Source organism: Diceros bicornis, chromosome 2 (assembly GCF_020826845.1).
Source record: "Diceros bicornis minor isolate mBicDic1 chromosome 2, mDicBic1.mat.cur, whole genome shotgun sequence".
In the NCBI taxonomy this organism is placed as follows: domain Eukaryota; kingdom Metazoa; phylum Chordata; class Mammalia; order Perissodactyla; family Rhinocerotidae; genus Diceros; species Diceros bicornis.
Genome location: NC_080741.1, coordinates 22,192,863 through 22,205,530, shown reverse-complemented (window position 1 = coordinate 22,205,530; position 12,668 = coordinate 22,192,863). Strand labels below are relative to the sequence as shown.

Genomic DNA, 12,668 nt, shown 5'->3' with positions numbered 1-12,668 from the left:
TTTTTGTGTGTGTTTGTGTGTGAGGAAGATGAGCCTTGAGTTAACATCTGTTGTCAGTCTTCCTCTTTTTTTGCTGAGGAAGATTGACCCTGAGCTAACATCAGTGCCAGGCTTCCTCTATTTTTTGTATGTGGGACGCCTGCCACAGCAGAGCTTCATGAGCGGTGCATAGGTCCACGCCCGGGATCTGAACCTGCAGACCCCGGGCCGCTGAAGCAGAGCTCACAAACTCAACCACTGCGCCACCAGGCCGGCCCCCAGAGCCTGCATTTTTCATTTAACGCTGTGCTTTAGAGATTGTTCCATCGATAAGGAACATTGAGGTCTGCTTGTTCTTTTAAATTGGAAGCGTAATGTGATATTGTGATTTATAATAAATGTATGTTAAGTCTTCCTCCCTATTTCTGGCACAGAGGTCCTAAAATCCTCTGCTGTGAGGAGAGCAGTAAAGGTGTCTTTTTTTAATGTTAATCAGGTGACTTTTGGAAAGCCCCTAAGAATGGGGACTGCTTGCCAGTGGAGCCAACCATGCGATTAGGGGGTTGGAACTTTCGGGTTCACCCACCACCCCCACCTCTGGGGAGGGAAGAGGGGCTGGAGGTTGAGTTCATTTGCCAATAGCCAGTGACTTAATCAATCATGCCTACTTAACAAAACCTCCATAAAAACCCCAAAGGAGGAGGTTCGGAAGCTTCCAAGTTGGTAAACCAGAAAAGCTTACAGGTGCCATCATGCCAGTCCCCAAACTCCATAAGGACAGAAGCTCCTTTGTTAGGGATCTGGCCCTGTGTTTCTCTTCATCTGGCTATTGATTCATATCCTCTAATATCCTTTGTAATAAACTGGTAATCTAGTGAGTAAACTAATTTCCAGAGTCCGGTGAGCTGCTTTAGCAGATAATTGAACCCAAGGAGGGGGTCAGGGGAACCTCTGATTTATAGCCGTTCAGTCAGAAGTACAGGTATACAACCTGGACTTGCTATTGATGTCTGAAGGGGTGAGGTGAGGTGGCAGTCTTGTAGGACTGAACCCTTAACCTGTGGGATCTGATGCTATCTCCTGGTAGATAGTGTCAGAATTGAGTTGAATTGTAGGACACCCAACTGGTGTTGGAGCATTGCTTGGATGTGTGGGGAAGACCCTACACACATTGGAATTGGATGCAGAACTCTGTAACATGGTATTTCATTATATGGATATACAATTAGAAGACCTCCCATCTGATAACTTTCATAACTGGTAGTTGATAAGCTAATCAAAGTCTGACTGAGGGAATCAAAACGTGATCTTTAAGCATTTCACTATAACAATGTTTATTTACTAGCCATTTTATTTTAAATTGGGCCAGAACTTTTTCATTGACAATGTGGTGTCCACTGACAGGAGTTCAATGTTATCTTCCTTGCATAAACCATACCCCCAATGCAATATCTGTAACTCCCATTTTGGCTTTAAGTGATGTGAGAATTTAGACACTTAAGACTCAAACTTAGGGCAAAACCTCTCCATGTGTTTGCTGTTTGCCTTAGTTTCAGTTGTCTCGGCCATACCTAATTCTATAGCGCTTTTTTTGGAGTAGCTGCCTTTGTTGAGTCTTTTTATAGTATTCAACCTAGTGATCACAGAAACAATTTGTTTTTCTTCATTCCTATTTCATCAGTTTAAATAATATTTAAATAAATCACGTAGTTATGATTAAAGGTACAATTAGCACAAACAATTGTGGTAACAAACACCTCAGCCTTGACAAACATACATCTGGTGGTGGGAACCAAAGTGCATGATGGGCTTATTATATAGTGGTAGCCTGATAGTCAAAATACATGGTGTGCCAAAGTCACCATTAGTTGTACTTAGGAAGCAGAGAATATTGATTAATTATGTGAATCAGTTAAATGAAGGTTGGTTAAGAGCTTTGTGTGTTTATAATTTTAGATAATCATTCCCCTGTGGGTGGGCATTTAAATTGTTTCCAGCATTTTGTTTCCTACAATGATCAATAAATATACTTAATCATTTTGTTTGCGTACACGTAAGAATATCTCCATCTAAAAAGAATTCCTTGAAATGGAATTAATATATATAAGGGGATAGTCATTTTGTCATTTTAGTAAATTTTGCTGAAGGGAATCTTAAATATTTTATTGCCTAATTTTCAATGTTTAACTATAGTAAAGTACAACGTGGCAGGTAAAATTTTTTCTTTTAAAATTAACCAGTTTGTTTTTTTTCCTTCAACTTGATTTGTAGAGAGGAAAACCTATGTTCATTAGTCATAAAATACATTAATAGAATTCAAAGTATTGAGTCATAGAATTCCAGACATCACACATAAATGACTCACTTTGCGTGTATGTTGTGTGTGTGGTTTATCCTGTGTAATAGATATGTTTCTCAGTTTGAGTAGGTCTGATCATATTTAAGCACTGAGGAAGTTTGCTGTGTTCATGATTAACACTGAAAAGCCTTAAGCCAAGGGTCTTTTTATTGAAATGACTAAATTAGGACTCAGCTTTGAATAAAGCATGATATTTTAGTGATTCTGTGTTAGCTTTTTCAACGACTATTTGTTCAGTAATTTCCATGGAAAGCATTCTGTTTGCTGGGATATATATTGGAATAAAAAACATGGTCTTGGGTCCCACCCCATGGCTTAGTGGTTAAGTGCGCACGCTCAGCTACTGGCGGCCGGGTTCGGATCCTGGGCGCACACCGACGCCCCACTTGTCTGGCCGTGCTGAGGCAGTGTTCCGCATACAGCAACTAGAAGGATGTGCAGCTATGACATACAACTATCTACTGGGGCTTTGGGGAGAAAAAGGAGGGGAAAAAAAAAAGGAGGAGGATTGGCAATAGAAGTTAGCTCAGGGCCAGTCTTCCTCAGCAAAAAAAGGAGGATTGGCATGGATGTTAGCTCAGGGCTGATATTCCTCACACACACACACAAAAAACATGGTCTTGTGGAAATTAATCATGGTTAGCAAGACAAGAGGTCTAAGCTTACTAAACAGCATTAATAGGCACTATACCAACCTCCTTTTACTGGAGCACCTGTTTCTATTATTATAAGGACAAAAATGGTATCACAAATATATTAACAGTATATGAAGAAATATATGAAGACCCTGTGATAATTATATGTTATACACATCCTTATAATACCTTTATATACTACAGCTAAGCCTTTTTTGGATTGCCTGTGAATATTTTTAACCCTTCTTTGACTAGCAGTTTTTTTCCTAATTTACTCTCAGTGATCTAACTATCCTTTCTTAGAGTAATTGGGGTATTGCCAAACTAGAAAATTATTACAGTGTGAAATAAATGTTTTTCTTTTTTTAACTCTTGAAAGCCATAATATTATTATAATATAATAAGACACCCTAAAATAGAATACCTATTTAAATAAGAAGTTTATTTCGAGGCCTGCCTGGTGCGTAGCGGTTACATGCGCGTTCTCCGTTTTGGCGGCCCGGGGTTCACAGGCCTGAATCCCGGGCACACACTGACGCACTGCTTGTCAAGCCATGCTGTGGCGGCATCCCATATAAAATAGAGGAAGATGGGCACAGATGTTAGCCCATGGCCAATCTTCCTCAGCAAAAAGAGAAGGATTGGCATCAGATGTTAGCTCAAGGCTAATCTTCCTCACCAAAAAAAAAAAGTTTCTCTCTCTTAATTATGGGGAGAAATTAGTGGCTCAGGTTGATGGCCAACTCTGCTCTATAAGATCATTCCAAATCTTGTTGCTTGACAGTCTTCTAGGATGTTGGGCTACCTCTGCATGGTCAAAGCTGGCTCGGTTTCGCGTTTGCTTTCTAGCCTGTGGGAAGTGGGAAAATAATAGTCCAGCTCTAAGGTGGTTTCTCTTAAGTTGAAGATGACCTGAAAGTTGTGCCTTTACTTCCACTCACAGACCATTGAACCACACTAAGTAACAAAACAAGGCAGACTAGGAATGTATTCTCTCACTGGGTGGGTAAATAACCAGCTAAAACTTGATTCCTACGGACAAAGGGAAAAACGGATAGTGGAAAACAACTAACAATCTGTCACAAAGGCCTTTATCAAAAAAATTGGATGTAAATTTCAAAATAAGTATTTCTAAATGACTAGCTTTCTCAGATGCAGCCAGGTCAGTGACACTCTGTTGTAACTTTAGACGAGGTGTAAATATGAATTTTAAAAAATCCCCGAACGTGACTTTACCCTAAGATTTTGCTTCTCAAACTGAAAAACATTGCTGTTTGAAGGGAGGAGGTGCACAAAGCCATGCGTTAGATGTAGCTTCTCTTCCTGGAGGAAGATTTGGAAGAATATGTTGTTTTTTTATTTGTTTGTTTGTTTGTTTGTTTTTGATATTTACAAAGATAGGAGTATATTTTAGAGCCAAAAACGAAATTGGCAGTAACCTTAAGAAAAACCTTAAGATTGTTTTAAGGGATCATTTCAAATCCCCAGAGATATTTTTCTCTTTTTGCCACTATGGGTACTCCTGTGCAAACATTTTGATAAACGAACTTGTTGGTTTGTTAAGGTTGTTTTATTTAGTTAGGTCAGTAATTCTAAAGTGTGTAAAATTGTGGAAATATTTTGGGGGGAAAAGTAGTATGAAGTAAAGGAAATTTGCCTGTGTGTATTAGCACAGGCATCTTTATTCAAAGAAAGTATAAAAAGCTATTTCTTGGTCACTTTGGATTTTTATTTTACTCTTTGCTGCACTTTGTACTATTCTTTTAAGGCCAAAATTTTTTTTTTAGGTTTTTCTTCTAGCAGGGAGATACTCTGTTAATGGGACTTGCAGACTAGACTAGAGTTGTGCAAGTAGTAAGTTGGTAGTTAATAATGGTTTTTCTTTATTTGAAGTATATTAAAATTAACTTTATATTAAAATCTATGTTTCACCTTTCCTCCTTGTCACAGGACAATGAAAAGAGAACTCCACTGCACGCTGCTGCCTATCTGGGAGATGCAGAAATCATTGAACTGCTTATTTTATCTGGTATAGTAAGCTCTGTATAATAAGAGCACATCATGCATAATTTTGTCATAATTAATATTTATCAAACTTGACTATTTATTAATATTTGTTTCATAAGCTGAAACTTACTTTTTCGTTCTGAGAATACTGATCTCATATCATGTGCCAGGTACTGTTCCAGTGCTTAGAGTACATTAGAGAGCAGAACAGAGATCACTGCCCTTGTGGAGCATATACTCTAGTAAGGAAAAACAGTCTACAAATACAAGTAAATTTTACAGTATGTTAGAAGGGGATAAGTGCTATGGGAAAATGAAAAAGTAGAATAATGAGATGGGATGAGCATTATAAAACGTAGGATCATTATATAGAGTATTCATATAAGGGCTCATTGACCACAGTTACTAGTAGACAATAAGTTCTTCAAGGGGGAAGTGATGATAGCTCAGACCAAGTGCAGCAGTGGAGGTGGTAAGAAATGGTATGATTGTGGATATATTTTGAAAGGGATGCCAGCAAGATTTCTTTCTTTAAATAGCTTTTATCTAATTCTGTTTGAGGGCCTGTAAAATACATTTTAAGAAATTGTACTTTATTTTTTAATTTCTTCTAAATTCTTTAAGACTTTACAATATGAAGTAATGGTAGAACTGTTTCTTATAGAATAACTTCTATTGTGGTCAAACTGCCTGCAGTCCTAAAACAGACAGTCAAACAGAGCTTAGAAATATTTTTGTTATAGCCAGATTATTGTAAGTGATATTTTTTGGGAGAGGATATACGTGTTTGAATTGTGCTTGTGTTGCCAGATTACATAGATATATGCGTAATACAATTGGAGAAATAGCATCATTCCTTTGATATTTGGGAGAAGGAGCACTGAGAGAAATTTCGAATGAAGATCCCATTAAATACTAGCCTACATAGAATTTTGCCATTATAAATACGTAAAATTTGTAAAATCTGGTTTTTATGACAAATTGCAAGATCATATAGAATTAAATATAGTTAAATATGGACCCAGCTAATATTGTTATATTAGTTTCTTCATGAATAACTTCATCACTGATGCACTTCCTTGAAGATGTCTGTTCCTCTATGGATGCTTGCTCACTAGTTTTTTTTTTTTATGTATAATTTTATTTATTCATTTATTTTTTCCCCCAAAGCCCCAGTAGATAGTTGTATGTCATAGCTGCACATCCTTCTAGTTGCTGTATGTGGGACATGGCCTCAGCATGGTCAGAGAAGCAGTTCGTCGGTGCGTGCCTGGGATCCGAACCCGGGCTGCCAGCAGCGGAGCGCGTGCACTTAACCGCTAAGCCACGGGGCCGGCCCTGCTTGCTCACTAGTTTTTGTCTGAAATTTACTAGAGATAAGAACTGAGGAGGTTCAAGAGAAAAACCATATTTCCTCTTAAGTGAGGCTTCTTCTTTAATAATATGAATTGATAGGATATGGGTTTATTATGGAATTTCCTTTACAACCATTGTCCAAGAAACAGTTTATTTTTTTATGTTAAATAGTTATGCTAGAAACAATACAATTTCAATTATTTTAATGTCTAGGACTTTGAGTAACAGTTCTGTGCATTTTTTACTTTAACACAGAATTCTGTTCATTTCATTTTAACATAAAGATTGTATGACTGTATATACTCAAGAAAGAGTGTATACAGTCCATTTTCTTTCAAGCTTTGTCTTTCTAGATTGAGGACATTAACTCTTTTCCATTTTTCCCCCATACTTAAGTCATTCCTTTCAGTTTATCATTTCAGAATGTGACTGAATTTCAAAATGGGGAGGGAAGAATTTTTAAGAAAGTATATCTAAAAGTCACAAAAAAGGTAATCCATGACATCAAGAATTTATTTGGCTGGACCCATTTTTTTCCCATTTTTAATTTTTTTATACCTGGGAGAAACTTTTCAAATGCTCAAAGTTTGACTTAATCCCTTCCTTTTAAAGTAAATGTTTGTGTCATGGATTCTTAGTTACTTATAGAAAGTTGACTTCCTGGTCTTTCTAACTATGATAGTCAGATGAGCCTTATGAGTGTGATAGTATCAGATGTCAGCTTTGAAATAGCATTTGACAGAATGCTTAATTTCTTCTGAATGGTTCAAAATGAAAATCATGTATAAAATTAACCATCATAAGTGTATAAAAAGCTATTTCAACTTGTCTTTGAAAAATACTTTTAATATGATATTGTATTTCGTCAGTTTCATGAGGTATAGCTTATGTAGCTATTTTTAAAAGGAAAAATAATGTTCCAAATTAATTTAGTTATTCACAGTTTTCAGAATAAAAAATTGTTTTTACATTGGCCTCAAACTGCTCTAAACATTACCTCAAGCATTACCTCCCTGCTCCAAATTTCTTCTGACTTCAGTTTCTTCTCCTCTCCCATTGGCGCTCTCTGCTGTAATGCCACTGTCCTCCTTCCATTTCTGGGTGTTTGAACTGTCCTTTCCTCAGCCTCAAACTCTCTTTCCTCAGATAAGCTACATGACTTACTTCCTTACTCACCTTTGTCATGTCCTTGCTCAAATGTGACCTCATCAGTAGGCTGTCCCTGATCACTGCCACCACCACCACCATCCTTTCCCCCTCTTCTGTGTTATCTTTTTTTGTAGTACTTATTGCTATCTGACATCGTTTTAGAACTTGTTTCCTGTAATTCTCTCTCTCCCAGAGTGTAAACTCCAAGAAGACAAGGATTTAGTCTGCTTTGTTCCCTAACATATTTATTCCCAGTGCCTAGAACAGTGTTGAATACATAATAGGTGCTGAGTGAATACTAGCTAAATGAATGTATGATTATAGCAATATAAGTTTAGGCTTTATTTCCTTTTCAGAAATTTATTCACATTTTGGTCTCAGTTTCCCAAGTCTTTAGTGGAAGTGAGAATGGGAGAGGTGGGAATGGGGTCAGAGTGTTGGCTCGAAGGGGATCAGGTAAGTGGAAGAGGAAAGAAGGTAAATGATTTGTTTCCTATGGATGCAATTCAAGCTCTTCCTTAGACTTTGTTTCTCTTCATACTATCAGCTAGGCTCTAATTTAAGAAAAATAAAATAAATAAAAACTTACTTAGATTTGGAATAAAATGAACTAGAATGAAATCCAAAGCTAAATTGCTACCAAACTAGAACCTCAGTTTTCTACTTAGAAAAGAAAAAGATAAACCAGGCTCTATGTCGCCGTGATAGGCACTGCAGATAGTGTAAAGAGCACAGGCTCTGTGGCCAGACACATTTTGGGTGCAAATCCTGGCCCCACCTCTTACCACCTCCATGATCTTTGGAAAGTTATTCAGTCTCTCAGCCTTGACTTCGTCATCTGAAAAGTGGGAATAATATAAATTTTATAAGCTTGAAGAAGCAAATGAGATGTGATAGTCAAGATACCTAGAAAAGTACCCGGTACATAATAGATAATCAAAATATGGGCTATTATTTTTTTAAGCAGCCTTTCTCTTTTCCTCAACTTTATTTGGTCCTGCCCAATAAATTCTTGATGTCAGGAATTACCTTTTTTGTGACTCTTAGATATGCTTTCTTAAAAATTCTCCCCTCCCCATTTTGAAACCCAGTCACATTCTGAAACGATAAACTGAAAGGAATGACTTAAGCATGGGGGAAAAATGGAAAAGAGTTAATGTCCTCAATCTAGAAAGACAAAGGTTGAAAGAAAATGGACTGTATATACTCTTTCTGGATGGAGCAAGTGTATTCTTACTCAACAAATTCTAGAATCAAAAAACAGCCTTTAAAGCTATATATAAGCAGCTTACCAAACAGGGCCTCCAGTAGCTGAGCAAGTAATGAGGGCTCATGTAATTTTTGAATAACAGAGCTCTAACACATAAGAAGATAAGGAGTAATCATGAATGTGTTCCTGACTTTTAAAATTGATACTATACAGAATGACTGCCATGGCCTTCTATAAAAATACTCCTTTACATAGTTGAGGAAGATTGAAACCTGAATCAGAGGGAATTTTAGTTTCGTGGATTATGCCATTTGCTATAATTTTGTGTATATGAAATGGCTCATACTGATTTTTCTAAAAATAACAATTTTTAAAAATACTTCTTCAGTTTATTTGTGTTATGTCAATTTAAAATTCCCATGAACTCTTTGAAACTTGATTAGAACAGTTTTATAGAGGATGTAGTAGATAATTTAGAAGTCACCAAGTATAAACTGTTGAATTCTAAGTATTAGAAATAGATTTCCAGAATAACAAGCTAGTAAAAAACTAATTATATTCAAATTTTAGTTAAGAATTTTCAGCGGCCAGCCCTGTGGTTTAGCGGTTAAGAGCATGCACTCCGCTACTGGTGGTTGGGGTTCAGATCCTGGGCGCACACCGACACACCACTTGTCAGGCCATGCTGAGGTGGCATCCCACATACAGCAACTAGAAGGCTGTGCAGTGATGACATACAACTATCTACTGGGGCTTTGGGGAGGAAAAAAAAAAAGGAGGAGGATTGGCAATAGATGTTAGCTCAGGGCCAGTCTTCCTCAGCAAAAAAAAGAGGAGGATTGGCATGGATGTTAGCTCAGGGCTGATCTTCCTCAAAAAAAAAAGAATTTTCAATAATGGATAGATCATCCAGACAGAAAATCAGGAAGGAAACATTGGACTTCAATTACACATTAGAGCAGATGGTCTTAACAGACATTTACAGAACATTCCATCCAACCACAGTAGAATACACATACTTCTCAAGCACACATGGAACATTCTCCAGGATAGAACATGTTAGGCCACAAAACAAGTCTTTATAAATAAGATCAAAATCCTATCAAGCATCTTTTCCGACAACATTGATATGAAACTAGAAATTAATTCAAGAATAAAAGTGGAAAAATTCCCAAATATGGGGATTAAACATGCTACTGAACAACCAGTGGGTTGAAGAAGAAATCAGAAGAGGAAGCAAAAAATATCTTGAGACAAATGAAAATGGAAATACAACATACCAAAACTTATGGAATGCAACAAACACAATTCTAAGAGGGAAGTTCATAGTGTTAAATGCCTACATTAAGAAAAAAGAAAGAACTCAAACAACCTAACTTTTCGCCTCAAAGAACTAGAAGAAGGACAAACTAAGCCCAAAGTTAGTAGAAGGAAGGAAGTTAGAGATCAGAGTAGACATAAATAAAAGACAGTAGAAAGATTAGTGAAACTAAGAGCTCCTTTTTTGAAAAGATAAACAAACCTTTAGCTAGACTTACCAAGAAAAAAAGAGAGAGAACTCAAGTAAATAAAATCGGAAATGAAAGAGGAGACGTTACAACTGATACACAAATACAAACTATCATAAGAGACACCTATGAATATTTATATGCCAACACATTGGACAGACCAGAAGAAGTGGGTAAATTTCCTGAATGGAAATACAACTTACCAAGACTGAATCGTGAAGAAATAGGAAATCTGAACAAACCAGTCACTAGTAAGGAGATTGAAATCTGTGGTCAAAAATCTTCCAACAAAGAAAAGTCTAGGACAGATGGCTTCACTGGTGAACTCTCTCAAATTTTACAGAATTAATACCAATTCTTCTCAGACTCTTCCAAAAAATAGAAGAGGAAGGAACATTTCCAGACTTCTTTTTGAGGTCAGCATTGCCCTGATAACAAAACCAGACAAGGACACTTCCAGAAAAGAAAATCGTAGACCAGTATTCTTGAAGAACATAGATGCAGAAATCCTCAACAAAATATTAGCAAACCGAATTCAACAATACATTAAAAGGATCATACACCATGATCAAGTGAGATTTATTCCAGGGATGCAAGAATGGTTTAACATTATAAAAGCAATATACCACATTAACAAAATGAAGGATAAAAATCATGTGGTCATTACAATAGATTCAGAAAAAGCATTTGACAAAATTCAACCTCCATTCATGATAAAAACTCTCAACAAAGTAAGTGTAGAGCGAATGTACCTCAACATAATAAAGGCCATATATGACAAGTCCATAGCTAACATCATACTGAAAGGTGAAAAGGTGAAAGCTTTTCCTCTAAAATCAGGAACAAGACAAGGATGCCCACTCGCATCACTTTTATTCAACATAGTCCTGGAAGTCCTAGCCAGGGAAATTAGGCAAGAAGAATTAAAAGCGTCCAAATTGGAAAAGAAGAAGTAAAACTATCTCTATTTGCAGATGACATCATATTATGTATAGAAAACCATAAAGGCTCCACCAGAAAACTGTTAGAAATAATAAATTCAGTAAAATTGCAGGATACAATATCAATATACAAGAATCTGTTGAGTTTCCATACACTAGTAATTAACTATCAGAAAGAGAAATTTAGAAAACAACCCCATTTACAATTGCATCAAGAAGAGTAAAATACCTAGGAATAAATTTAACCAAGGAGGTGAAAAATCTGTACACTGAAAACTGTAAGACACTGATGAAAGAAATTGAAGAAGACATGAATAAATGGAAAGATATTCAGTGCTCATAGATGGAAAGAATATTGTTAAAAGGTCTAAACTACCCAAAGCAATATACAGATTCAATGTAATCCCTATCAAAATTCCAGTGGCATTTTTCACAGAAGTAGAAAAAACAATCCTAAAATTCTTAGGGATACGCAAAGACACTGAATAGCCAAAGCATCTTGAGAAAGAACAACAAAGCTGGAGGTATCATGCTTCCTGATTTCAAACTATGTTACAGAGCTTTAGTAATCAGTAATCAAAACAGTATGGTATTGACGTGATAATAGACACATAGATCAATGAAACCAAAAGAGAACCCAGAAATAAACCCATGCATATATAGTCAATTAATTTATGACAAAGGAGCCAAGAATATACAATGGGGAAAGGACAGTCTCTTCGATAAATGGTGTTGGGAAAACGGAACAGTCACGTGCAAAATAATGAAACTGGACCACTATCTTACACCATACACAAAAAATCAACTCAAAATAGATTAAAGACTTGAACATAAGACCTGAAACCCATAAAACTTCTAGAAGAAAACATAGGGGATAGTAATCTCCTTGACATCAGTCTTGGCAGTGATTTTTTGGATTTGACACCAAAAGCAAAGGCAACAAAAGCAGAAATAATAAGCTACATGAAACTGAAAGCTTCTGCACAGCAAAGGAAACCAACAAAATGAAAAGGCAATCTACCAAATGGGAGAAAATACTTGCAAATCATATGTCTGATAAGGAGTTGATATCCAGTGTATATAAGGAACTCATACAACTCAATAGCAAAGAAAAAAAAAACCTGATTAAAAATTCGGCAGAGGAACTGAATAGACATTTTTCCTTAGAAGACATACAGATGGACAACAGGTACATGAAAAGGTGCTCAGCATCACTAATCATCAAGGAAATGCAAAGCAAAAGCACAATGAGATACCACCTTATACTTGTTAGGGTGGCTGTCATAAAAAAGACAAGAGATAACAAGTATTGGTGAGGATGTGGAGAAAAGGGAATCCTTGTGCACTGTTGGTGGTAATGTAAATTGGTACAGCCACCATGGAAAACAGTATGGAGAGTCCTCAAAAAATTAAAAATGGAATTATCATATGATGCAGCAATTCCACTTCTGGGTATATATTTAAATTTGTGAAATTACTATCGAGTTATCTGCACTCCCATGTTCATTGCAGCATTATTCACAA

At 36.5% G+C, this 12,668-nt stretch overlaps 1 protein-coding gene across 7 annotated transcripts in view; it reads left to right on the top strand.

Annotated features, from left to right (window-relative positions):
• The window catches only part of ANKRD28 (ankyrin repeat domain 28), a 181,296-nt gene that overhangs the window by 102,707 nt on the left and 65,921 nt on the right, over window positions 1-12,668 (top strand). For all 7 annotated transcript variants that reach the window (XM_058553547.1, XM_058553500.1, XM_058553528.1 and 4 more), the window contains one exon: window positions 4,924-5,002. In XM_058553547.1, coding sequence (XP_058409530.1) covers window positions 4,924-5,002 — 79 coding nt within the window. The remainder of the gene's footprint in view (window positions 1-4,923; window positions 5,003-12,668) is intronic.